This window comes from Hemiscyllium ocellatum, chromosome 20 (assembly GCF_020745735.1).
Source record: "Hemiscyllium ocellatum isolate sHemOce1 chromosome 20, sHemOce1.pat.X.cur, whole genome shotgun sequence".
In the NCBI taxonomy this organism is placed as follows: Eukaryota; Metazoa; Chordata; class Chondrichthyes; order Orectolobiformes; family Hemiscylliidae; genus Hemiscyllium; species Hemiscyllium ocellatum.
The window spans coordinates 47,926,513-47,954,342 of NC_083420.1; the positions used below are offsets into that span (position 1 = coordinate 47,926,513).

Sequence of the window (27,830 nt, forward strand, 5' to 3'; positions counted from 1 at the left end):
TTGATGACGAATGGAAAACAATCATCATGTCCATTCTAGATGGAGGAAGAAACGCTGGAATGTTGTGACTTCAACTGATTGTGTTTCCTTTCTTTTGTATGATTTGGATTCATTAGGCCCTGAAGGGGGGAAGTGTGTCTAAATTTGATGTCTCCGAGTTACAAAAATCCAGAGTCTGGTCAGATGGTAGTGGGCTATCATTGCTGTTTACTTACAAGATGATAGTGTGCTGAGGGCACCTGTGGTACAGTGGTAGTGTGAGCCAGCAGACTTGCTTTCAAGTCTCCAAACATGTGTCATAATATCTGAACAGGTTGCTTTAAAAATATCCATCTAAGACACCTTGTTCGCACGCGATAGTTCATCACCTGATTTTGCAAATATCAGTTAGAGTGTTGAACATTGATAGTTTGGTGTGATGAAGCAATCCTGATCCCGCCCTCTGGCTCTCTGTCCCCCCCCCACTCCCTATAAACACAGCCACTACTAGCTCCAGCTGCTCCCAGTTGCTGCTGCTGTTTACTCTCAGGATGGCTGTCCTTTTTGCAGAGAGTCTGGGGGCGATCCGGGCCGCTCTGTCCGACCAGACCTGGATCCTTCTCATCACTTTCCTGCTCCTGCTGGCCTGGTAAGTGCCTGTGGGATCTCTTTATCGCCTCGTCCAGGTCCCAGCGATGGGACAAAACAGTCACAAAGTTCATCTGCAGTCGCTAACGCGGACGGGGACAGTTTGTCACCGGGTGGTCTGTGTGTTTGAACTCTGTGTGTGTGAGGCGGAGAGAGGGAGGGGGGTCTCCTCAGCCTCTGACCGCACTCCCCCTGCCCGGGCAATCGCTGCTGATTGTGGGGTATTTTCCCTTCCTCCTGCCCCCAGCCCTGAGATCCCAGGCTCTGGCTGAATGAGGCTGATCTCAGGACGGGAGAGAAGCTGATCCTTGTGAGATCTAGTTTCGGGTGGGGGCAAAAGGGGGGTCGGGGGTGTTGGGGAATGTCTGGTAGTGAAGAGACAGTCAGAGCTGGGAGTGTGTGAGAGGAAGCCATCCTCCTAACGCTGCAGATTCCTCCCTCCCTCCAGCGTTTTCGGGTGAGAATGAGAACAAGCTGAATCTCTGGGGCAGGTGAGGTTGACAGTCCTGTGTTTTGGGGTTACCCAGAAGTTAGACAGGACTGTTTTAATTGTTTATAGGGGTAGGTCTAAGCTTCTTGACTTTGTTGCTTTTAAACTAATAAACATTAAAACACTGTTAAGGGCATTGCAAACCATGAAAGGCTGGGAGATGAGGTATTTAGGGAGAGTAAGAAGCGACTAAATCAAGATGGAGGGTGAAATAAAGCACTGGGGAAACAACTTTCTCACTTGCTCCAATTAGCCTCAGCACCTGTTAATCATACCTGGAACATGCACATATCCACATTCAATTAGCTCAGCATTTGAAACGTTAGCCACTTTTAACAATAAACACAATGAAGAAACTCTCAAGAGTTTTTGCAGAAACTCAGAAATGACTGCATTGTGAAAGAGAAACAGAGTCAAGCAAGAGTGATATTGGACTAAAAATGTTAACTCTGGCACTATCCTGTGGAGAGAGAAACAGATTTGCTGAGTGTTTCCAGCGTCTGTTGTACTTTGCTTTTATTGACATGTTCAGATTTTGTTGTTGATGAGATAGTCATTCACTTTGCAGGTACAGTGTTTTACCATTTGGATTCTTTAAACGCATTGGAGTTCCAGGTCCAAGGCCACTGCCGTTCATTGGAACATTTCTACATTATAGAAAGGTATGGTTGGTTGCCATTTTCTTTCCTGACTATGTCAAGAACTCCAATTTGAACCTTAATGAGGGCTGATGGAGATTCCTCGAACATATTTAAGGGTAAAGGCGAATCTGGAGGATGCAGGGTTGGTGCTGGCTGACTGTCATCACGCTCTAATTAGTGAATTAGCCACAATCTGATAGAACTCTCCCACAGGACAGTCTCACTGGATGTCTGTAGAAGTGAGTTTGAACTTGTACTCCTGTGATTGGCAGTGCTAGTGCTTCAGCATTGGACTGACTGCAGTAGTGTGAGATATTGTATTCTAGTTCCCTTAACTATCCCACTCACAAATGCTTTATATTTTCCACACACAACATTTTATATTTATTCATTTGTAATCCTTTACTAACCCACTAACAAGCTCACACCACTTTCCGGTTTCTTTCATTCATTCATTTATACCTCCCTACTATAATACGGTTTCATTCATTCATTCATTTATAAAACCACAGTTTTGTAGTAATTTTACTACCATGGTAGCATTGGCGCATTTTCATACTTTATCAGCACTTGCTACAAGTATTGTTTAGGTTTATTTACCTCTGAAAAAGTGTTGTGTATTCAGATCAATGCCATTCCCTCCGTCATGTCTCCACGAAAGATTATGATATTCATCAGTCCCTTACTAATCAACTCTCATACCTGAATAGATTACAGAACATTAAACATTTTCCCCAATTAGTATGTATTTGTTAAATGCCTTTTAACTGAGCTCATAGAGTCATAGAGATGTACAGCATGCAAACAGGCCCTTCGGTCCAACCCGTTCATGCTGACCAGATATCCCAATCTAGTCCCACCTGCCAGCACCCGGCCCATATCCCTCCAAACCCTTCCTATTCATATACCCATCCAAATGCTTTTTAAATGTTGCAACTGTACCAGCCTCCAACACTTCCTCTGGCAGCTCATTTCATACACGTACCACCCTCTGTGTGAAAAAGTTGCCTCTCAGGTCTCTTTTATCCTTTTCCCCTCTCACCCTAAACTATGCCCTCTAGTTCTGGACTCCCAAACCCCAGGGAAAAAGACTTTGTCTATTTATCCTATCCATGCCCCACATAATTTTGTAAACCTCTATAAGGTCACCTCTCAGCCTTCGACGCATCAGGAAGAACAGCCCCAGCCTATTCAACCTCTCCCTATAGCTCAGATCCTCCAACCCTGCCAACATCCTTGTAAATCGTTTCTGAACCCTTTCAAGTTTCACAACATCTTTCCGAAAGGAAGGACACCAGAATTGCACGCAATATTCCAACAGTGACCTAACTAATGTCCTGTACAGCCGCAACATGACCTCCCAACTCCTGTACTCAATACTCTGACCAATAAAGGAAAGCATACCAAATGCCTTCTTCATTATCCTATCTACCTGCGACTCCACTTTCAAGGAGCTATGAACCTGCACTCCAATGTTTCTTTGTTCAGCAACACTCCCTAGGACCTTACCATTAAGCATATAAATCCTGCTAAGATTTGCTTTCCCAGAATGCAGCACCTCACATTTTTCTGAATTAAACTCCATCTGCCCCTTCTCAGCCCATTGGCCCATCTGATCAAGATCCTGTAGTAATCTGAGGTAATCTTCTTCGCTGTCCACTGCACATCCAATTTTGTTGGCATCTGCAAACTTACTAACTGTACCTCTTATGCTCATATCCAAATCATTTATATAAATGGCAAAAAGTAGAGGACCCAGCACTGATCCTTGTGGCACTCCACTGGTCACAGGCCTCCAGTCTGAAAAATAACACTCCACCATCACCCTCTGTCTTCTACCTTTGAGCCAGTTCTGTATCCAAATGGCTAGTTCTCCCTGTATTCCGTGAGATCTAACCTTGCTAACCAGTTTCCCTTGGGGAACCTTGTCAAACACCTTACTGAAGTCCATATAGATCACCCCTACTGCTCTGCCTTCATCAATCCTCTTTGTTACTTCTTCAAAAAACTCAATCAAGTTTGTGAGACATGATTTCCCATGCATAAAGCCATGTTGACTATCCCTAATCAGTCCTTGCCTTTCCAAATATATGTACATCCTGTCCCACAGGATTCCCTCCAACAACTTGTCAGGCTCACTGGTCTATAGTTCCCTGGCTTGTCCTTACCACCTTTATATGTTTCAAGACATCCAGCACTTCCTCCTCTATAACATTGACATTTTCCAAGATGTCACCATCTATTTCCCTACATTTTATATCTTCCATATCTTTTCCCACAGTAAATACTGATGCAAAATACTCGTTTAGTTTCTCCTCCATTTTCTGCGGCTCCACATAAAGGCCGCCTTGCTGATCTTTGAGGCGCCCTAGTCGCTCCCAAGTTACCCTTTTGTCATTAATGTATTTGTGAAAACCCTTTGGATTCTCCTTAGTTCCATTTGCCAAAGCTGTCTCCTGTCCCCCTTATCTCTTTAAGAAACTAACTGTCAAAAACAGCACTGAAGTGAAATTGCATGAATGACTGAAACTCACACCAGCAAAGAGTAAATAAATTTCACAACCCAGCTGTGGTAATTAGTTTAATATCATTTATTCTTTTATTAAGTACAGGTAAAATTTCTAACTTATTTAGCACACATAGGCCTAGTATTTGTTTACTAACTTAAAAGACAAAGGAGAAAGTGAGGACTGCAGATGCTGGAGATCAGAGCTGAAAATGTGTTGCTGGAAAAGCGCAGCAGGTCAGGCAGCATCCAAGGAGCAGGAGAATCGACGTTTCGGGCATGAGCCCTTCTTCAGCCAAGCAGGCTAAGATAAAAGGTAAGGAGGAGGGACTTGGGGAGGGGCGTTGGAAATGCGATAGGTGGAAGGAGGTTAAGGTAAGGGTGATGGGCCCGGAGAGGGTGTGGGGGCGGAGAGGTCGGGAAGAAGATTGCAGGTTCGGAAGGCGGTGCTGAGTCCGAGGGTTGGGACTGAGATAAGTTGGGGGAGGGGAAATGAGGAAGCTGGAGAAATCTACATTCATCCCTTGTGGTTGGAGGGTTCCGAGGCAGAAGATGAGGCGCTCTTCCTTCAGGCGTCGTGTTGCCATGGTCTGGCGATGGAGGAGGCCAAGGACCTGCATGTCCTTGGCGGAGTGGGCGGGGGAGTTAAGGTGTTCAGCCACGGGGTGGTTGGGTTGGTTGGTCTGGGTGTCCCAGAGGTGTTCTCTGAAGCATTCCGCAAGTAGGCGGCCTGTCTCCCCAATATAGAGGAGGCCACATCGGTTGCAGCAGATGCAGTAAAAGATGTGTGTGGAGGTGCAGGTGAATTTGTGACGGATATGAAAAGATCCCTTGGGGCCTTGGAGGGAAGTAAGGGGGGAGATGTGGGCGCAAGTTTTGCATTTCATGCGGTTGCTGGGGAAGGTGCCGGGAGTGGAGGTTGGGTTGGTGGGGGGTGTGGATCTGACGAGGGAGTTGCGGAGGGAGTAGTCTTTCCGGACAAAGGGCCAAACACCTCTGAAATATGCAAAGCAGACCATATAGACACACTTAACCCTATCAGGAGAGAAGCCCCTCAGCCCTTTGTGTATGATACATAAAACACAACACTGTAATAATGGAATTTTAACATATGTAAGAACTGTCTATAAACAGGCGAGTGTAAGAACTGTGTTTAAACAGGCGAGTGTAAGAACTGTGTTTAAACAGGCGAGTGTAAGAACTGTGTTTAAATAGGCGAGTGTAAGAACTGTGTTTAAATAGGCGAGTGTAAGAACTGTGTTTAAACAGGCGAGTGTAAGAACTGTGTTTAAACAGGCGAGTGTAAGAACTGTGTTTAAACAGGCGAGTGTAAGAACTGTGTTTAAACAGGCTAATGTAAGAACTGTGTTTAAACAGGCGAGTGTAAGAACTGTGTTTAAACAGGCGAGTGTAAGAACTGTGTTTAAACAGGCGAGTGTAAGAACTGTGTTTAAACAGGCTAATGTAAGAACTGTGTATAAACAGGCGAGTGTAAGAACTGTGTATAAACAGGCTAATGTAGAACTGTGTTTAAACAGGCTAATATAAAAACTGTGTATGAACAAGCTAGTGTAAGAACTGTGTTTAAGCAGGCATGTGTAAGAACTGTGTTTAAACAGGCGTGTGTAAGAACTGTGTTTAAACAGGCATGTGTAAGAACTGTGTATAAACAGGCTAATGTAAGAACTGTGTATAAACAGGCGAGTGTAAGGACTGTGTATAAACAGGCTAATGTAAGAACTGTGTATAAACAGGGAAGTGTAAGGACTGTGTATAAACAGGCGAGTGTAAGGACTGTGTATAAACAGGCTAGTGTAAGGACTGTGTATAAACAGGCTAATGTAAGGACTGTGTTTTGGGATTCTATTGCTGCCTCGAACTTGTGCTACTTGTGGTTTCTGAATAAAGAGATTATTTTTGCCACTCACCAATTTTGGTCATTATTTGAACACAATCTGACAGAAGAATTATTTTAACAGCATGGCTAATAAATGCAAGTGTTTCAAAAAATCGCAGTTAAAAATTACAGAGAGAAATGGACCCAGTACTGATTTCTGTGGAACGTGCAAATCACAGGTCTTCAGTCTGGGGGTTGGGGGTGGGCATGGGGTGCAATTACAACAGAACAGAAGAAGCCTCTATTGTAGTTCTATGCCCAACCTCAATGTCTCTTTTCAGCTTAATTTGCATTTGGGCTAGAAAGAGATCAGCAACAGTAAAGACCTGATTATCTGACTTGGTGATAAAGGTTGAGGGATAATTATTGCCCAGATAAATACTGCAAGCAGTAATTGCTGCTTATCTTTGAAATAGTGGTGTGGGATCTTTCGCATACACCTGATAAAAGGAAGATGAGACCTTGAGTTATCCTATTGTCAGAAATACACTGTGCAGTAAAAGCTGCCTTCATCCGATCATCTCAAACAGTTGATGAGATGAGGCTGCTGTAGCTCCATGTCCTTCTCACATTCTCAGTCTGGATGAGCAAGGTTCTGAGGTACGTACACTGTGGTCATGGACATGTCTTATCAGAGACTGAAGACAGAAGTTTGGTATCAGAGATAGTAGTGGGAGGGATGAGGGGATGTTGAGATGAAGCTAGAGGAATATATGATGGATAAAGCGATCGGAAAGGATCGTCAACAGGATAGATGGAGTCTTCTGCAGAGCATAAATTCCACGAAGACAACAACTGCCTCAAATGACCTGTCTTCATCTTTGAAAGTGATTTCAAATTGTCTGCTGTGATTGGTTCCGCTGAGGTTACATTAATGTATACTTGCAAAATGTCAAAAAGGTACATTTGGTCGTCGTTCCAGAAGATTCTTTTGACTAGAACATTTGTAAGAGCACAGGACATTGACTGGAAACATTGCAGGAATGTGTTTCTCTGGAGTTCAAGAGGAGCAGTGCCTTTCGTATGGTTCCAATTGTATACCTCACCTTCTGTCTCCATGCACCAGCCCTTCGTAGGGCTGGTGCATGGAGACAGATATGCAATTATCCTTCTATTTTCTTTGAGCTTTGTGCTTGTTTTGCTGATGTTTTTGTTTTCTTCTGGCCAGGGTATGTTTGGATTTGACACGGAATGCTACAAGAAATATGGAAAGATATGGGGGTGAGTGCACTCAATCAACAGGTGACATATGTGAAGTGTTGGATTTTTATCTTCTTCAAAAATCTATTTTCCGTCAGTCATGCAGTCCAGCCTAAGTGTAGTGGCCAACTCAGTTTTAAGGGAAAGATCGTTCCAGTCTTGACATTGATTCAGTTATGACTCTTCAAAAACTTGATACACTGCTGTCATGGATACTTCACTTTACACACAAAAGGGTGGTTTGAAATTCTTGTGGAAGGATGTTCAACCTTCATGTCCTTTTGTTCATTCTGAGAAATGTCTCCAATGGTGCCTTCACATTAAGCCTGACATTCACTCTGGTTTGACTCAAACACAGCTCATACATTTTTCCATTCAAGTCACTGCAATCATGGGGTGAAGTTTTGACCTGATGAGAATTGGCCCATTTTCATTGTTGCCTGGAATTGGCATAATGGGTTGGCCTGAATTCCGTCCACACTTGCTGTAGGAAGGGAGCATTTTTGAGGGAGCTAGAGGTTCTTGTCGACTGGAGAAATTTCATCTATTGAAAACGAGCAAGAATCTGGGAAATGTCCCAGTTGTCCCTCAAAGCTTATTGGTCCCAGAGGTGACCTTTGATAGGCTGAGAATGTTTAATCTGTCATTTCCCTTTGGATGAGGATGGGCTTCAGGATGAAGGTGGAATGGATGGTGGCGACTAATTCATTCGCAGGGTGGTGATGAGTCACAGGGTGAAAGGCTTCAAAGATTGAGTCTACATGTTTTTATTGATATCCCATTTTTGGGAGGATTTCCTAGACCTGAATTATTCCAGTGCTATCCTCCTATTGACCCCACCTCTTCTCAACCTTCCTCTGTCATTGCTACCTCAAATTTCCTATCCCTGATGTCTACTACAGGTTAGTGTCAGAGCACTTATCAGGCTGACAATTAGGCAACTTCTCAAACAGGCTGCCTTTCAGCAGAGTTAAAAATCACGCAACACTACTTTATTGTCCAACAGGTTTATTTGGACTATAATCTGGTGTTGTGTGATTTTTAACTTTGTACACCCCCATCCAGCATCTCCAAATCATGCCCTTTCAGCAGGGCAAACTGATGATAAATTTGCATTATAATCTGCATGGTGTCTGTGAAACCTGAACATCTGAGTTTTCTGTTCCGCTTACAGTAAATATTGGGCTTGTGTTCTCTGTCTGAACTGGTTTTGAGTGAGTCGGGTGATGGTGAGAAAGCATTTATATGTCTGTATTAAGGTTATAGTGATGAAGACCTGGCTGTCTAGAGCACATGAATTTATTGCAGTAAATCAGCCAGGTCCCCCAAGTCAGACCCCAAGCTTTACCTGAAGCCAAAATTCACTTTGGAACATTTTTGCCTTTTTCCCTTTAGGATTTATGATGGACGGTTACCCATTCTCTCGATCTTGGATCTTGATCTCGTTAAAATCATCTTTGTAAAAGAATGTTACACTTTGTTCACCAACAGGCGGGTATGTATTGGACTGCACTGAAGGTTATCTGCATTTTTATTAGTTCTTTACAGAACTGCAATAAACTCTTGTTTTCTTTATCTGAATGTTATAATTGCTTTACTGGTTCATCCAAAATGTAATTTGATTCCCATTTTTTTCTCCATCTGCTAGAAGGTATATCTTATCCAAGCTTTAAATTTCTTGTAGTCTGCAATCCTCACCACAGAGTCAGTAATTGTTGTGAAGTCTGACAGGATTTCTGCACTCTGATTTATGTTATCTAACAAAAGGATTTATAGTCACAGAGTTGGACAGCACAGAAACCGACTCTTTGGTCCAACCTGTCCATGCCAACCAGGTACCCTCAATTGATCTAACTCCATTTCCCAGCATTTGACTCATATCCCTCTAAACTCATTCTATTCATATACCCATCTGGATTCATTTTAAATGTTGTAATTGTACCGGCCTCCACCACTTCCTTTGACAGCACCACCCTACATGTACAAATGTTGCCCTTGTGTCCCTTTTAAATCTTTCCCCTCTCACCTTAAACCTATTCCCTCCAGTTTTGGACACACTCACCCTGAGGAAAAGACCTAGGGTATTCACCCTATCCATGCCCCTTATGATTTTATAAATCTCGTTAAGGTTACCCCTCAGCCTCTGATGCTCCAGGGAAAAATAGTCCCAACCTATTCAACCTCTCCCTCTAGCTCAAACCTTCCAACCCTGGCAACATCCTTGTAAATCTTTTCTGAACCCTTTCAAGTTTCAAAACATCCTTCCGATAGGAAGGAGACCAGAATTGCACACAATATTCCAAAAGTGTCCTAACCAATGTCCTGTACAGTCGCAACATGACCTCCTAACTCCTGTACTCAATACTCTGACCAATAAAGGAAAGCATACCAAACACCTTTTTCACTACCACATCTACCTGTGACTCCACTTTCAAGGAGCTATGAATCTGCACTCCAAGGTTTCTTTGTTCAGCAACACTCCCTAAGACCTTACCGTTATGTGTATAAGTCCTGCTTTCCCAAAATGCAGTACCTCGCATTTACCTAAACTAAACTCCATCTGCCACTTCTCAGCCCATTGGCCCATCTGGTCATGATCCCATTGTAATCTGAGGTAACCTTCTTCGCTGTCCACTACACCTCCAATTTTGTTGTCATCTACAAACATTACTAACTATACCTCTTATGCGCACATCCAAATCATTTATATAAATGATGAAAAGTAGTGGACCCAGCACTGATCCTTGTGGCACTTACTGGTTACAGGCCTACAGACTGAAAAACAACCCTCCACCACCACCCTCTGTCTCCTACCTTTTAAGCCAGTTCTGTATCCAAATGACTAGTTCTCCCTGCATTCCATGAGATTTAACCTAGGTGACTAATCTCCCATGGGGAACCTTGTCGAATGCTTTACTGAAGTCCAGATAGATCACATCCACTGCTCTGTCCTCATCAATCTTCTTTGTTACTTCTTCAAAAAACTCAATCAAGTTTGTGAGACATGATTTCCCATGCACAAAGCCATGTTGACTATCCCGAATCAGTCCTTGCCTTTCCAAATACATGTACATCCTGTCCCTCAGGATTCCCTCCAACAACTTGCCCACCACCGACATCAGGCTCACTGGTCTATAGTTCCCTGGCTTGTCTTTACCATCCTTCTTAAACAGTGGCACCACGTTAACCAACCTCCAGTCTTCCGGCATATCTTCCATGTCCTTTTCCGCGGTAAACACTGATGCAAAATACTCATTTAGTATCTCCCTCATCTCCTGCGGCTCCACACAGAGGGGCTACCTTGCTGATCTTTGAGGGGCCGTATTCTCTCCTTAGTTACCCTTTTAAACTTAATGTGTTTGTAAAAACTCTTTGGATTCTCCTTAACTCTATTTGCCAAAGCCATCTCATGTCCCTTTTTTCCCCTCCTGATTTACCTCTTAAAAATACTCCTACTGCCTTTATACTCTTCTAAGGATTCATTTGATCTATCCTGTCTATACCTGACATATGCTTCCTTTTTCTTAACCAAACCCTCAAATTCTTTAGTCATCCAGCATTTCCTACACCCACCTGTCTTTCCTTTCACTGTAACAGGAATATACTGTCTATGGATTCTCGTTATCTCATTTCTGAAGTTTTCCCATTTTCCAGCTGTCCCTTTACCTGCGAACATCTGTCCCCAATCAGCTTTCAAAGGTTCTTGCCTAATACCGTCAAAATTGGCTTTTCTCCAATTTAGGACTTCAACTTTTAGATCTGGTCTATCCTTTTCCATCACTATTTTAAAACTAATAGAATTATGGTCACTGGCCCCAATGTGCTCCCCCACTGACAACTGCTCTGCCTTATTTCCCAAGATAAGGTCAAGTTTTGCACCTTCTCTAGTAGGTACATCCACTTATATTGAACTAGAAAATTATCTTGTACACACTTAACAAATTCCTCTCCATCTAAACCCTTAACACTGTGGCAGTCCCAGTCTATGTTTGGAAAGTTTTAAAAAAAACCCTACCATAACGTATTATTCTTACAGATAACTGAGATGTCCTTATAAATCTGTTTCTCAATTTCCCTTTGACTATTAAGAGATTTACAATACAATCCCAGTAAAGAGATCATCCCTTTATTTCTCAGTTCCACCCAAATAACTTCCCTGGAAGTATTTCCTGGAATATCCTCCCTCAGTACAGCTGTAATGCTATCCATTATCAAAAACACCACTCACCCTCCTCTCTTGCCTCCTTTTCTGTCCTTCTGTAGAATTTGTATCCTGGAACATTAAGCTGCCAGTCCTGCCCATCCCTGAGCCATGTTTCTGTAATTGCTATGATATCACAGTCCCATGTTCCTAACCATGCCCTGAGTTCATCTGCCTTCCCTGTTAGGCCCCTTGTATTGAAATAAATGCAGTTGAATTTATCAGTCCGATCTTGTTCTCTGCTTTGTCCCTGTCTGCCCTATTTGACTCACTTCTTTTCTCAACTGTACCAGTCTTAGACTGCTCTCTTTCCTCACTACCTCCCTGTGTTGTGTTCCCACCCCCCACACCATACTAGTTTAAATCCTCTTGAGCAGCTCTAGCAAATCTCCCTGCCAGTATATGAATCCTCTTCCCATTCAGGTGCAATCTGTCCTTCTTATACAGGTCACCTCTATTCCAGAAGAGATTCCAATGATCCAGAAATGTGAATCCTTCTCCAATGCACCAGCTGCTCAGTCATGCATTTATGTGCTCTATCCTCCTATTTCTACCTTCACTAGCTCATAGCACCGGGAGTAATCCAGATATTATACTCTTGAGGATCTCCTTTTTAAATTCCTGTCTAACTCTCTATATTCTCCCTTCAGAATCTCATCCTTTTCCCTTCCTATGTCATTGGTCTTAATGAGTAAATGATCTCCTGCTGGTCCCTCCCCCCTTTGAGAATATTCTGCACTTTTCTGGAATTTCCTTGATCCTGGCACCAGGGAGGCAACACACCACTCTGACGTCTTATTGTCATCCACAGAAATGTATGTCTGTGCCTCTGACTAGAATGTCCTCTATCACAGTAGATCACTTGGAAACCTGATGTATCCCTCGTTACATTAGAGCCAGTTATTAACAGTAAACCAACATACAATATCATTTGTGATCTGTGGTTAACCATGATCACTGATATTTGTTGTACTATGATGCCTGGCCACCAACAACTGGCAGCTTGTGGTAGGGGGTGGAGAGTAGCCACCAATCTTCCTTCTGATGACATTCCAAGGGGTTGTCTAGCAGTCTGTGTAGGAGGATGGAACATGAGTAAGTCTTAGCAAAATAAGTTCTTTCTGAACAATATATAGTTTGTTAGATAACTCTAACTAGATTAAAGTTACATGAATTCTCAGGCACATTAATTATTCCTAACAAAAAGGTAAAAAAGATGTGGCTCCATTAGGAGATCGTGCAAGAATCCAGCTGACTCTCCACTCAGAGGCTGAGCGACATCATCAACTCAGTCATGAACTCTTTGAGAACCACTTCCTTGTATGAACACCATAACTAATACTGTTTCATCAGAACCAGTAATAGACCATGCAAGCCTTCAGCTTTTCCCCACCATTCTGTAAGATCATGGTTAAATACCCTAGGCCTCAACTTCTTGTTCATGTCAGCTCCCCGCAGCCCTCAACTCCTTGATTATTTCAAAAATCTGCCATCTCTTTCAAAAATTCCAATGATCTAGCTCTCTAGTGTAGAGAATACCACACGTTCACTGCCATCACAGGAAATTCCTTCAAATCTCCATTTTAACTGAATGTTCCCTTATTCTGGAGAAACAACATCAGTGTGAAGTGGTAAATCCTCGAATGTGAAATAACTTGATGCAAATAGGAATGCAACAGTTATCTTTATTGTGCATATTGCCAAGAGTGTCCAGCTCAATGCGTGATTTCATATTTGTGTTCTGATATTATAATATTGTGTGCAATAATCTATGAGAATGAAGTACTCTTTTTGTGCCTGCATTATGTTGCACCAGCTCTGTGCAAAGATAACCTAATAACAAATGTTGGAAGGAGTTGAGCAGCTTTGTTGTGTTGTACAACTGCTTCCTCATCATTTGTACTAACTCTCTTTCCTCCTCCTCTTCCTTATGTTTCTTCCCTTTTCCTACATGTCCTCCTCACTCACTGATCTGGAGTATTTGAGGCGAGCAGTTCAGTCTTGACCATTTTCTCCAGGTGAAATATTCCACAGTTTCTATGTGGTATCCCAGTTATCACAATGAATTTTCTTTATTTAAAAATAGGATTATGTGATATGAAATTGTGCCCTAGACTCCTTGATGCCAAGAGGGGATAAATCACACTGAGTCAAGTGTATTTTCAGAGTGATCATAGTTCTAGGTATTTGTTGAAATCACTGCTCAGAGAAATAACAAACATTCACATTGGTGTGGTTGACAATAGCACATTGCAGACATTATAAGAAAATTGTAACTAAAAGCAGTCTGGGCAGACATGGTCAGAGAAAAGGTTGTGGAAGTGGGAGAAGGTCTTCAAATAGTGATTAGGCTTTAAAATAAATGGTGCATTTAGCAGGTTTTCACAGGAATCATTGCTTTACACTGCTGATGGATTTGAAGCAACGAGTGTTGGTTACCTGAGGAACTCTGGTACGGATTTGATGATCTGGATTCTGAGATTTGTAAACTTTGACACACCTGGAAGAGTGAGAGTTACCTGGATGCTGTGTTACCATCACATCCTCCAGATTAACTATCTGGAATTTGGTCAGTGACCAGAGAATGTGACAACAAACAAGTAGAGGAATCCAGGAGGCAGTGCTGAAGAAACCTCAACCTTCGACAGGTTTGAGATGCTAGTTCCTTTTGTGGAGAAGATTGGGGGCTGTAGGGTGGATGAGCAAATCGACCATAAGCAGCGAAGAAAGTTACCTCAGATTACAACGGGATTGTGAGCAGATGGGCCAATGGGCTGAGAAGTGGCAGATGGAGTTTAATTTAGGTAAATGTGGGGTGCTGCATTTTGGGAAAGCAAATCTTAGCAGGACTTATACACTTAATGGTAAGGTCCTAGGGAGTGTTGCTGAACAAAGAGACCTTGGAATGCACGTTCGTAGCTCCTTGAAAGTGGAGTCGCTGGTAGATAGGATAGTGAAGAAGGCGTTTAGTATGCTTTCCTTTATTGGTCAGACTACTGAGTACAGGAGTTGTGAGGACATGTTGCGGCTGTACAGGACATTGGTTAGTCTACTTTTGAAATATTGCATGCAATTCTACTCCCCTTCCTATCAAAAAGAAGTTGTGAAACTTGAAAGGGTTCAGAAAAGATTTACAAGGATGTTGCCAGGGTTGGAGGATTTGAATATAAGGAGAGGTTGAATAGACTGGGGCTGTTTTCCCTGGAGCATCGGAGGCTGAGGGTTGACCTTATAGAGGTTTCTAAAATCATGAGGGGCATGGATAGAATAAATGGACAAAGTCTTTTCTCTGGGGTGGGGGAGTCCAGAACATGAGGGCATAGATTTAGGATGAGAGGGGAAAGATATAAAAGAGAACTAGGGGGCAACTTAGAGATTGATCATTACCAGAAAATAAAAAGAAGAAATAGAATATATGAATGCCATATTGTATCAAGGAACCATAAATGTAGTGAAGCTCGATAATAGAACAAACGTAAAGGATTTTTATGTTAATGCACAAAGCAGTCAGAATAAAATAGATAGACTGATGGCACAAATTAAGAGTTCAAAGAGTTTAGACTAATTAAAGATGGAGGATGGCTCAGCAGAAGATATTAACATTTCCAGAACAAAGAACAGGACAGAGAGTACGAAAGGAGCCAGGAGTCTAACTTCAGGCAAAGCAAATAAGGGGACAACAATGAGAAAGGGAACAGTCAGTCCAGGACTAAGGCATGGTTATAAATGCACGCAGTATATCAAACAAGATAAAGGAGCTTGTAGATCAGATTGTAATTGCCAAGTATGTTGTTGTGAGTATCACAGACTGCAAGGGGATCTGGGCTGGGAAGGATATGTGTTCTATCAAAAGGACAGGTAGAGGAAGTAGGGTTGCTTTGTCAGTCAGAAATTAAATTAACATCAATGGCAACGAGCGAAATAGCACCTGAAAGCATAGAATCTGTGTAGATAGAGTTGAGGAACTGCAGAGGAAAAAAGATCCTGATATGAATTACGTAGAGGCATCCTTGCAGTGGTCAGGATGTGGGGCAGAAAATAAATCGGGAGATAGAAAAGGCTTGTAAGAAAGACACTATTACCGTAATGAAGGGGACTTCAATATGCAAATATACAGGGAAAGTCAGTTTGATAGCAAATCCCAAGAAAACAAATTCATGGAATGTCAAAAGATTTTTTTGAAAGCAGATTGTGATAGAGCTGACTAGGGAATAGGCAGTTCTGAATGTGGTAATGTGTACTGGAGCAGACTCAATTAGGGAGCTTAAGAAGAAACCCCTAGGCGGATAGTGATCACAATATGGAAAATTCGCCTTGCAGTTTGAGGGGTAGAAGCTGGAATCAGGTGTAATTGGATTACCATTGAGTAAAGGTAACTACAAAGACATGAGGGAGGAGCTGGTCAGAGCTGACTGGAAGTTACGAAGACTGTGGAGCAGCAATGGCTGGAGTTTCTGGAGGAAATTTGGGAGGTGCAGCAGAGATTCATCCCAAGGAAGGTGAAACATATTAAAAGGAGGATGAGGCAACCATGGGTGACAAGGGAACCCAGGGACAGCTCAAGAGCAAAACTAAAAAAAATACAATGTGGTGAAGATCAGTTCAAGTCCAAAGAATTGTGAAGATTTTAAAATCCAGAGGTCAACTAAAAAAGAAACAAGGGGGCAGAAGATGAAATGTGAGGGTAAGCAAACTTGTAATATAAAAGAAGATTGCAAGAGATTTTTCTATGTAAAAGGTAAGAGAGAGGCAAAAGTAGACATTGGACCACTGGAAAGTGAGCCTGGAGAAAGAGTAATATGGAACAAAGAAATGGCGGAGGAACTGAGTAGGTGCTTTGTATCTGTGTTCACGGTAGAAGACACTGTTAGAAAACCATAATTTCAACAGACAGAGGTGCAGAGGTATGTGCAATGGACATCACTAAGGGGAACGTGCTGGGGAAGCTGAAAGATCTGAGGTTGTAAAAATCACCTGGGCCAGATGAACTACACCTCAGAATTCTGAAGGAGATGACAGGAAATTGTGACGGCATTGGCAGTGATCTTTCAGAAATCAGGAGTCAGGCAGGAACCGAGAGGACTGGGAAATAGCTAATATAACACCCCTATATAAGAGGGATATGTAATAGAAAGCACGAAACTACAGGCGACTTAGCCTGATGATATTGATAAGAGACTGTCTTTAATGATGAGATTGCAGAGTACTTAGAAGTGCATAGTAAAATAGGACTGAATTAGCACAACTTTATCAAGGGAGGTCATGCCTGACAAACTTGTTAGAATTCTTTGAGGTGGTAGTGAGCAAGTTCGGCAAGGGAGAGCTCGTGGACATGATCTGTTTGGATTTCAAGAAGGTCTTTGGCATGCTGCCGCGCAGGAAGCTGCTCAATGAGATAGGAGCCCATGGCATTAGGGGTGAAGTACTGGCATGGATAGAGGATTGGCAGATTGGCTGACCGGCAGAAGACAGAGTGGGGACATAGGGATCTTATTCAGGTTTGCTGCGGTGACTGGTGGAGTTCCACAGGGGTCCATGCTGGGATCACAACTATTCATGTATACATTAACCATCTGGATGAAGGAACTGAGGGCGTTGTTCCTGTTTGCAGATGTTACAAAGATAGGTGGAGGAACAGGTAGTGTTGAGGAGATGGGGAGGCTGCAGAAGGACTAGGACCAGCTAGGAGAGTGTGCAAAGAAGGAGCAGAAGAGCTCCAATATGAAAAGTGCAAGATTATCCACTTTGGTAGGAAGAATAGAGGCATAGATTATTTTCTAACTGGAGGAATTCTTCAGAAATCTGTACTACAAAGGGACTGTAAGAATCCTAGTTCAGGAATCTCTTAAGTTAACATGTAGGTTCAGATGGTTGTTACAAAAACAACTGCAATTTTAGCATTCATTTTGAGAATATGAGAGCAGGAATGTATTTCTGAGGGTCTGGACAGACTACATTTGGAATATTGTGAGCAGTTTTAGGCCCAATTTCTCAGGATGGATGTGCTGGTGTTAGAGAGGGTCCAGAGGAGAATTACAAGATTACTCTCAGGAATGAAGGGTTTGTCATATGAAGAATGGTTGACATTCTGGGGCTGTAATCAACAGTGTTTAGAAGGATAAGAGGAGGATCTCATTGAAACTTACAGGATACTGAGAGACCTGCATAGACTTGACATGGAGGAGATGTTTCCACGAGTAGGAAAAACCAGGACCCCCAAGGCACAGCCTCAGAGTGAAGGGACAACCCTACAGAACTGAGATGAAGAGGAATGTTTTCAACCAGAGGGTGGTGAATCTGTGGAGTCTTGCCACAGAGAGCTGTGGAGGCCACGTATTTGAGTGTATTTAAAACAGGTTTGGGTTCTTGATTGATGAGGGGAAATCGAGGATTATCAGGAGAAGCCAGCAGAATGCGTTTGAGGAATCCATCAGCCATAGCAGGATTACATAATTCATTATATGCACCTAACAGTGACTCGTCTCTTCAAAACGCAATATTTTCAACAGAGAAGGAAGGAAGCCATTCAGTTCATTGCATCTGTAGCTGTCAAAAAGTAATGAATTATCTAACCTAACTGGTATTCTAGCTCTAGTGGGTATAGATACAGTGGGATGGCATTCTCCCTGGCAAATTGTTTGCATTCAAATGTCCCTGTACATGCATCACAGAAAGTTAACATGGAGATACAGCAAACTATTAGGAAGCCAAATGTTATGTGAACTTTTATTACAAAGAGTTTGGAGAAATGAAGTCTGATTACAATTATAATTTGGAGATGCTGGATTTCAGTTACATCACACTGTAAATGTTTGCTATTAATTCTGCATATTACAATCTGATGAAGGAGCAGTGCTCCAAAACCTAGTGCTTCCAAATAAACCTGTGGGACTATACCCTGGTGTTGTGTGATTTATAACTGATTACAATTATAAAACACACCGGTGAGGTCACATGTAAATTGCTGAGTACAGTTTTTGTCTCTTCATCGAACAAAAGAGACACTTGCCGTAGAGAGAGTTGATGCAATGAAAATTCACTAAATTGGCTCGTGGGATGAGGGAATCAACTTCTCAGGAAAAATATAACTCCATTTCCCTTAGAGTGAGGAATAAAGTGGTGAAACATAGAAACTTCTTCAGGGGTTTACAGGATTGATGGTGGAGAATGGAGAAGGTGGGGTCACAGAACAAGAGATCTAGAAGATTCGGAGAAATTTCTTCACTCATATTGTAATCCTTTGGAATTCTCTCCTGTGGGCTTTCTGTTATCGCATTTACTTAAGACAGAGATTGATAATTTTTGGAAATTGTGGAGTAGTGCAAGAAGGTGAAAAATCAACCATGATCATCTTGAATGGCAGTATGGCTCAAAAAGTGAAATTAGCTTCTGCAGCTCCTGTTTCTTTTGTTCTTGAACCCATTCCACATTTCAGTCACAAGATGGCTCATCTTCACTTCATTATGTTTTTCCACTTTGCCTTCATTATTTTGTCGTACCTTCATTTAGATTGTCAATTTCAGTCTTGTTATTGTGCCAGGATTCTCAGTACTTTTTTAGGGTGAACATTTCAGATTAATATAAGGCCCATTTTTGGATTTAAAACAGGTGATATCCCAAGTGGGTTACATTCCAAGAATCGGCCCCAAATTGTATCTCAGACTTCAGAGGAATAATTCCAATGAGTTGCCAGAGAGATTTCCAAAGACCAGTATAGGTCACCAGTAGTTCCAACAGTGATTCTTGGTCGGTTTGGAGATATGGTCTGGCTGGGTTGATGTGAAAACCTCTTGAACCTGGCATGACAAGAAAAAAATTTCTTTTCTAGGACTTTGGTCTGAATGGACCATTGACTGAGTCCATCATGGTTGTCGAAGATGACCATTGGAAGAGAATCCGAAGTGTGCTTTCACCAACTTTCACCAGCGGGAGACTGAAAGAGGTAATGAACCTCCATCCCATTCCCCAATAAATGAATGGCTTGTCTCTATCTGTACTTGTACTTGACATGCAAGATGAGCTCCATAGAAATTATATGCAAAATTGCACAATACTAATAATTGAATATTTTTGAAGGTTAGCTGTAGTTGTTGATAAACTTTGAGGACTTTTAATATAAGTGAAAATACTAAGTCATTGAAACACATTCTATCAATATCCACAAGGTCCCATCCTATCTTTGTCAGATGTAATGTAATGTTGGAAAGTGCTGTTGTCACTTAGGTATGAAGAATTAGAAAAACATTATTTAATTGGAGAGAAACTGTGGTAAGGAGGGATCTGGGTGTCTTGTACATGGATCAACTTTGACATCCACACATTGTTTGCCCTATTTCTTTTCCCTTCCCAGATGTGTCCAATCATCAGTCACTATGCAGAAAATCTTGTAAAGCATGCAAAAAAGAAAGCAAAGCTGAATGAATCTGCTGACATGAAAGAGTGAGTAACTTGTCTATGATCTCTGTTCCTGTACCACAAACCCTTCCTAGCCCAAGGACTTACTGATACTGACTGGCTTCCAAGTGGAATTTATGTGATATTCACTAATCGTCCAGCCTGTCATATTCATGCTGGTCCTCTACAGAGGAATTCAGTCTCATTTCCCTTTTGCCCTGCGCATTACTCTCAGATATTCATCCAGTTCCCTGTTTGAAACTACAATTAAATGTTCCTTCCCCCACACTCTTCGGCAATGCGTTCCAGTTCCTAATCATTCATCTTAAACCAGTGTCCTCTGTATCCTGACTCTTCCACCAACAGTACATTTCTCCCCATCTGCTCGAGTAGATGAATTAATATGTAGATTTCCCACCATCTCTTTGAACTGTTTCTAAATTAATTGTTGTGATGGTTGCAATGAATTATTTTTCCCCACTACAGTCAGACCCTATGCCATGCACAGATGTAGACATAGTTGTAAAATGCCAATGAGAGGAAGGTGGAGTCAAGGTGGTCATGTCAGTGGGTAAGTCATACAGAACCCCAGATAAACCTGTGTTTGAATCCCACCACAGCAAGCAGTGAGATTTGAATTCAATAAAATCTGAAATAAAAATGCTGATCTAATGCAGCTCTCAGTTATTGTAAAAACCCACTGGTTCAGTAATGTGCTTTGGAGAGAGATCTGCCATCCTTATGTGGTCTGGACTACATGTGATTCCAGACACACACACACCTGGTTGATTCTTAAAAGCCCTCGGGCAATTGGGGATGAGCAATAAATGCTAGGCTCACCAATGATGCTTCATTCCATGAAGAAATTGAATTTAAAAATTGTATTTCAGGGTGCTGACATCTTTTGTTTAAATCCTATCAAGGGCTGGCACAGACAGGATCAGCCAAATTGCTTCCTGCTGAGCTGGGACAATCCTGTGAAAAGAACAAGCCAGAGAACAGGGGGCTGGATTATCTCTCCTCCTTCAAGAGGCAGGAGGTGACTTCTCCCTTTTTGAGTTTTGTTGCAGTCCTTGCAGAGAGCCCCGAACAGTGGATGGCTGTTTCTCTCTGTATTTAATTTCAGTCCAGATAATGTCAACGTACAAAAGGTGGAGGAGCTGTGAAATTGGACTCCTTAGTGCCTGAATGCATAAAAAGATGTGGAGCACCTTGCTAGCCTCGACCTGTGTGCTACCCAATCCTGCTCAGTGTGCAAGAAATGCATACATTAGCACTGACACATGGAGCTGCAGTGTGTACCATTTACAAGATGCACTGCAGGAATTCATCAAGACTCCTGAGACAACAGCTTCCAAACCCAGAACTGTTACCATTTAGAAGAACAAGGATAGCAGATACATGGGTACATCACAACCTAAAATATTCCGGTCCGTGCCACCCATTGTCCTGATTTGGAAATATTGCCGTACCTTCACTGTCAGTGGAACTCCCTCCCTAACTGGGATGTGGGTTTACTTGAACCACTGGGATGCCTGTGTAATAAGGAGGCAGCTCACCACCAACTTCTCTAAGGGGGGATCGAGGGGTGGACAATAAATGCCAGATCAGCCAGTAATACCAACATCACATGAATAGTTTTTATTCCAGAACTAAGCCTCTTTCAACATGGATGATGATAGCACTCCAATGTCAGTGTGGCTAGATCCTGGCCATTCCCATCTGAAGACATGTCCAACGTGTCCCATTTCACTGACCATAGATTCATCTGGAAGATGACAGAGGTCCTCTATCTTAAGCAAGGGGATTGCATTGTGTTCACTTCAAGGAAGAAACAGAATGGATAGGCACCTGGATTTGCCATGTCAGCTCGATTCTTAATGGTTCAGAAAGCTATCGGCTGCAATTGGCTATGAAGCTTTGTCAGTCCCCTCTGAGAACAGTGAGGGTTATAGGAACCACAAGATGTCCCATTCTGTCAGTTTGAAGTTTGTGTCATTCATGGTACATTATGTCAGTGGGTGCCTGCTACCCTGATGAGACAACCTGACATTCCCATTATCTATGGGCCTCCAACAATGGGACGGAACGGTGGCACAGTGGGTAACACTGCTGCCTCACAGCGCCAGAGATCTGGGTTCAATTCCCGCCTCGGGCAACTGTCTGTGTGGAGTTTGCACGTTCTCCCCGTGTAAGCGTGGGTTTCCTCCGGGTGCTCCGGTTTCCTCCCACAGTCCAAAAATGTGCGGGTTAGGTAAATTGGCCATGCTAAATTGCCCGTAGTGTCAGGTGAAGGGGTAAATGTTGGGGAATGAGTCTGGGTGAGTTGCTCTTCAGAGGGTCGGTGTGGACTTGTTTCCACCAACTTGTCTAAGGGGGGAATCGAGGGGTGGACAATAAGTAAGTAACACTGGAAGTAATCTAATCTAATCTAAAACAATCAGAGGATGGCTTTGGGGACAAAGAATTCCCTATCCATATGATTCCTAATCTGCTCTGTGACCTGACCACGCAAGCACAGTTGGGCATGTAATAAGAGTCATGCAACCACCAGGAACATAGTGGAGCTGCAAACATGACTGCAATATCAATGCTCTCACTGCCTGGGCTGTTCAAAGAAACCCTCAGTCAATACAGGAGCAAGTTTGAGTTGATCAGCTGTGACCTCCACTGCATCACTATTGTGAGGACACAGCCAATGACACCAGGAATCCAGAGGTTAACTCGAGGAGGAGTAAGAAAAGGTAGAATTTAAGAGGAGATGGGAATTAGAAATAAGGGTCACTTTCATAAAACCATACGACAGAGAAGCAAAAACTAGGCCATTCAGCCGATCAAGTCTGCTCCTCCATTCAGTCGTGGCTGACAAGTTTCTCAACCCCGTTGTCTCACTTCCTCCCCATTAACCTTAAGCCCCTTGATACTTGTTATGACACAGGGTAAACCTTCCAGCTTAACTTAAAACCAGCAACACAGAAAAGATATATCTCATGTAGTTATCTGTAAAGTTTAGAGTGGCCAAGAACTATTCAAAGTAAAAATTAACAACTTTATTTTTTAAAGTATAACAAAGAATATTTAACTCACAACTATTTACCATGCCTTACTCTAACTTATCTGTTACCTTCCCTTCTATAATACTAGTCCAGTTAAGCTTCCAATTAAGATTTACAAAACTTCTTATCTCGAAACCAGACAGCTTTTGTTCTTCTGTTCGGATCTTCCTGTGCTTCTTTTTCTTAGGAATTTCTGCGTCAAAGGTTACTGATCGAAAAGGTACTTTTAAAAGAGCTATTATTCAAGCAGTCTGTTTACATGATAGACTTGGCAGTTCTCCTCTCAACTGTTCAATTTTCCCCAGTCTTATACCCCCAAAGCATTGGATTGTGTTGTTGGCTTTTAAGGTTGTCAATATACTCAATTCAAATTGGATTTGGGTTTGATATTTTTCGGGGTATAATTTGAACTGATTAGCCAAATTTGAATTTGTGTTTTTGTCTCACAGCAACTCAGTGAGTGCTGTTTGTTCTCAATCAAATGTTACTTTGTAAATTCTCCAGCACTCAGTGTACTTGCCAAGTCCTTCACTTTCTTAAAGGTACATACACATCTTCATAACATACTCAAGAACCTATCTATCTCAGTCTTAAATATACTCAATGACCTGGCCTCCACAGCCTTATGTGGCAATGAATTATACAAATTCACCACTCTCTGGCTGAAGAAGATTTTCCTCTTCTCCATTCTCAAAGATGTTCCCTTTGCTCTAAGGCTATTCCCTCTGGTCCTAGTCTATCCCACCAAGGGAAACATCTTCTCTACATCTACTCTGTCCAGGCCATTTGGTATTCTGTATGTTTGAATTAGACACCCCCCCCCCCCCCCCACCTCTATCCTTTTAAGCTCCATCAAGTATAGATCCAGAGTCCTCAAATGTTCCTCATACGTTAAGCTTTTCATTTCTGAGACCATTCTCATAGACATCCTCTGAACATGCTTTAGGGCCACTACATCCTTCCTGAGATATGTTGTCCAAAGCTGCACACAATACTCCAAATGTGGTCTGACCAGAGCCTCAGAAGTACATCCCTGCTTTTATATTCAAATCCTCTCAAAATAAATGTCATCATTGCACTTTATCTCTATAAAGGCTGAAGAAGTGTACTTGCATTGACCACCAGTAATCCTTTATTACCAACCTTAGCATCTATCTGAGATGCACCATCCCAGCACTTTTTGGGTCAGGATTCTACAATAAAAGCCACCAACAAAACCCTTCCCAAAACATTTTCATTTACACAAACTCATCCGCGCCAACCAGACATCCCAATCTGATCAAGTCCCATTTGCCTACATGTTGCCCATATTCCTCTGAACCATTGCAATTCATATATCCATCCAGATGCATTTTAACTGTTGTAATTGAACTTGTCTCCATCAATTCCATCTGCCACTCCTCATCCCATTGGTCCATCCATTGTAGTCTGAAATAATCTTCTTCACTGACCACTATGTCACCTCTTTTAGTATCATGCACAACCAACCACGCCTCCTATGTTCAGATCCAACTAATTTATATAAAAGATGAAAACAGTGGACCCCGCACCAATCCTTGTGGCACACCTTTGTTCACAGATCTCCAGTCCAAAGAACAACCCTATACCACCACCTCTGTCTCCTACGAGCTAGGCTGAATGATTTCTTTTTAAACTGTACATTTGATGGAATAGTATATTCTGCCTCAATGCCAAATGACAATAACATTTTTGTTTTCAGCTGCTAACCAATTGTATCAAATGCATTTCTCTTCTGCCAGTTTCTTTGGAGCATTTAGTGTGGATGTGATTACCAGCACTGCATTCAGTGTGGATGTCGACTCGATCAGCAATCCCAATGACCCATTTGTAAAAAACGCCAAAGAATTAATAAATTTCAGCCTCTTTGACCTTAGCATGATCATTACTGGTATGTGATAGCATCTTTTTCTCTCATCAGTTGGCTGTTGTGTCACTCATGTCATGTTGCAAAGTTTTAGCAATGTTTTGTGGGAAAAAGCTTTTGAGCAGAAGGTGAAGGGATGGATCCAACAGCAGACCCTATTGAATAGCCTGTCACAACTAAACCTGGCCCAATGAGTTTCTCTGTGTGTACTCATCTTTATAATTCCACATTTGAGTGCCAGGAAACTTTTTTTTCCACAGTTTCTTCAAACAAATTACTAGGAACTTCTTGGGACCACTGAAGTTCAGAATCCGTCAGTGGGTGCAGTGATTTACAGCCCAGGAACAGGCCCTTCAGCCCTCCACGCCTGTGCCCATCCAAATCCAATGTCTAAACCTATCGCCCAATTCCTTAGGATCTGTATCCTTCTGCTCCCCATCTACTCATGCATCTGTCCAGACGCACCTTAAATGAATCTACCGTGCCTGCCTCTACCACCTCTGCTGGCAACGCGTTCCAAACGCCCACCACCCTCAGTGTGAAGTACTTGCCATGTGTATTCCCCTTAAATTTTCCACCTCTCACCTTGAAAGTGTGACCTCTTGTTAAGGAATCCTTCACCCTAGGAAAAAGCTTGTCTCTATCCACCCTGTCTATACCCTTCATGATTTTGTAAACCTCAATCAGGTCCACCCCAATCTCCTTTTTTCTAATGAAAATAAACCTAACCTATTCAACCTCTCTCCATAGCTAGCACCTTCCATACCAGGCAACATCCTCGTAAACCTTCTCTGCACCCTCTCCAAAGAGTCCACATCCTTTTGGTAATGTGGCGACCAGAACTGTATACATTGTTCTAAATGCGGCTGAACCGATGTCTTGTACAATTTTAACATGACTTGCCAGCTCTTATACTCAATACCCCGTGCAATGAAGGCAAGAATGCTATATGCCTTCTTGAGCACTCTATCTACCTGTGCAGCAACCTTCAGGGTACAATGGACCTGCATTCCCAGATCTCTCTGCCCATCAACTTTTCCCAAGGCTTTTCCGTTCATTGTATGATTTGCTCTAGAATTAGACTTGCCTAAATGCATCACCTCACATTTGTCTGGATTGAAATCCATCTGCCACTTTTCCACCCAACTCTCCAGTCTATCTATATCCTCCGGCGTTCTTTGACAGTACCTTATGCTTTCTGCTATTCCACCCATCTTCGTGTCATCTGCAAACTTGCTGATGATACCAACAGTGCCCTTTTCCAGATCATTTATGTATATTACAAACAACAGTAGCCCCAGCACTGACCCCTGTGGAACACCACTGGTCACCTTTCTCCACTTTGAGTCCATGTATATGATGTCAACATCCCTTCCTTCATTTATCAATTTGGTTACTTCTTTGAAGAACTCTATTAAGTTGGTAAGGCACGATCTCCCCCCGCACAAAGCCATGTTGCCTATCACTGATAAGCCCAGTGATATAAATAGATCTAAATATAAATAGATCCTATCCCTCAGTACCCTCTCCAGCAACTTTCCACCCCTGACATCAAGCTCACTGGTCTATGGTTACCCGGAATATCCCTACTACCCTTCTTGTACAGGGGGACAACATGAGCAACCTTCCAGTCCTCCGGCACCTCATCTGTATTTAAGGGTGTCACAAAGATATCTTTCAGAGCCTCAGCTATTTCCTCTCTCATCTCCCCAGCAACCTGGGATAGATCCCATCCGGTCCTGGAGATTTGTCTGCCTTAATAACCTCTAGCCTACCCAACACATCTTCCCTACTTATGTCAACGTGATCCAGACTTCTGTCTCTAATTTCAGGATTCATCATATTCCTCTCCTCAAAGTGATCATTCAGAATCTCACCCATTCTCTCAGGTTCGACACACAGCCTTCCTTCATTATCCTTTAGTGGATCAATCCTTTCTCTAGTTACCCGCTTGCTTCTCATATAAGAATAAAATGCTTTGGAATTTTCCTTAATTCTGCTTGCTAAAGTTATTTCATGACCCCTTTTCGCCTGCTTGATTCCTCATTTAAGACTTGTCCTACTCTTCCGATATTCCTCCAGGGCCCGTTCTGTTCTTAGCTGCCTCGACCTTATGTACGCTTCCCTTTTCCTCTTGGCTAGTTGTACAATTTCTCCTGTCATCCACGGTTCATAAATCTTGCCCTTCCTATCCTTTGCCTTCAATATGACATGCCTATCCTGCACTATCTTCAACCTATCTTTTCCTCTATCATGTCATATCAAATGTGGACTTCCCTTCAAATAGCTGTGTCCAATCCACATTTCTGAGCTCCTGCCTAATTTTGATATAATTGGCCTTGGCCCAGTTTAGTACTCTTCCCTTAGGACCACTCTCATCTTTATCTACGAGTATTCTAAAACTTACAGAATTGTGTTCACTGTTCCCAAAGAAATCCCCCACCACAACTTATACCACCTGTCCTGGCTCGTTCCCCAGTACCGGGTCCAATATGGCCCCTTCCCTTGTCGGATTATTGACATACTGCTCTAGAAAACTCTCCTGGATGCTTCTTACAAATTCTACCCTATCCAGACCTCTGATGCTAAGTATATCCCAGTCAATGTTGGAAAAATTAAAATCTCCCATCACCACTACCCTATTGCCTCTATATCTTTTCATAATCTGTTTAGCTATTTGTTCTTTTAGCTCGCACTCACTGTTGGGGTGCCTGTAATACAACCTCCAATAATGTAACTGCACCCTTCTTATTTCTCAGCTCCACCCATAATGCCTCACTACCCAAGCCCTCCATAGTGTCCTCCTTTAGCACAGCTGTGATATCACCCCTGACCAGCAATACAACTCTACTTTTACTTCCTTCCCTGTCTTGTCTGAAGTGTCTATATCCTGGAACATTTAGTTGCCAATCATCATGCCCTTCCTTCAATGA

General features: G+C 42.4%; 1 protein-coding gene across 1 annotated transcript in view; it reads left to right on the forward strand.

Moving 5' to 3' along the window:
* Positions 1–475: 475 nt before the first annotated feature.
* LOC132825493 (cytochrome P450 3A21-like) overlaps positions 476–27,830 on the forward strand; it is a 41,140-nt gene continuing 13,785 nt past the window's right edge. Inside the window, exons 1-7 of the mRNA XM_060840821.1 lie at positions 476–628; positions 1,686–1,779; positions 7,330–7,382; positions 8,757–8,856; positions 19,391–19,504; positions 19,913–20,001; positions 24,773–24,921. Coding sequence (XP_060696804.1) covers positions 531–628; positions 1,686–1,779; positions 7,330–7,382; positions 8,757–8,856; positions 19,391–19,504; positions 19,913–20,001; positions 24,773–24,921 — 697 coding nt within the window. The 5' untranslated portion in view covers positions 476–530. The remainder of the gene's footprint in view (positions 629–1,685; positions 1,780–7,329; positions 7,383–8,756; positions 8,857–19,390; positions 19,505–19,912; positions 20,002–24,772; positions 24,922–27,830) is intronic.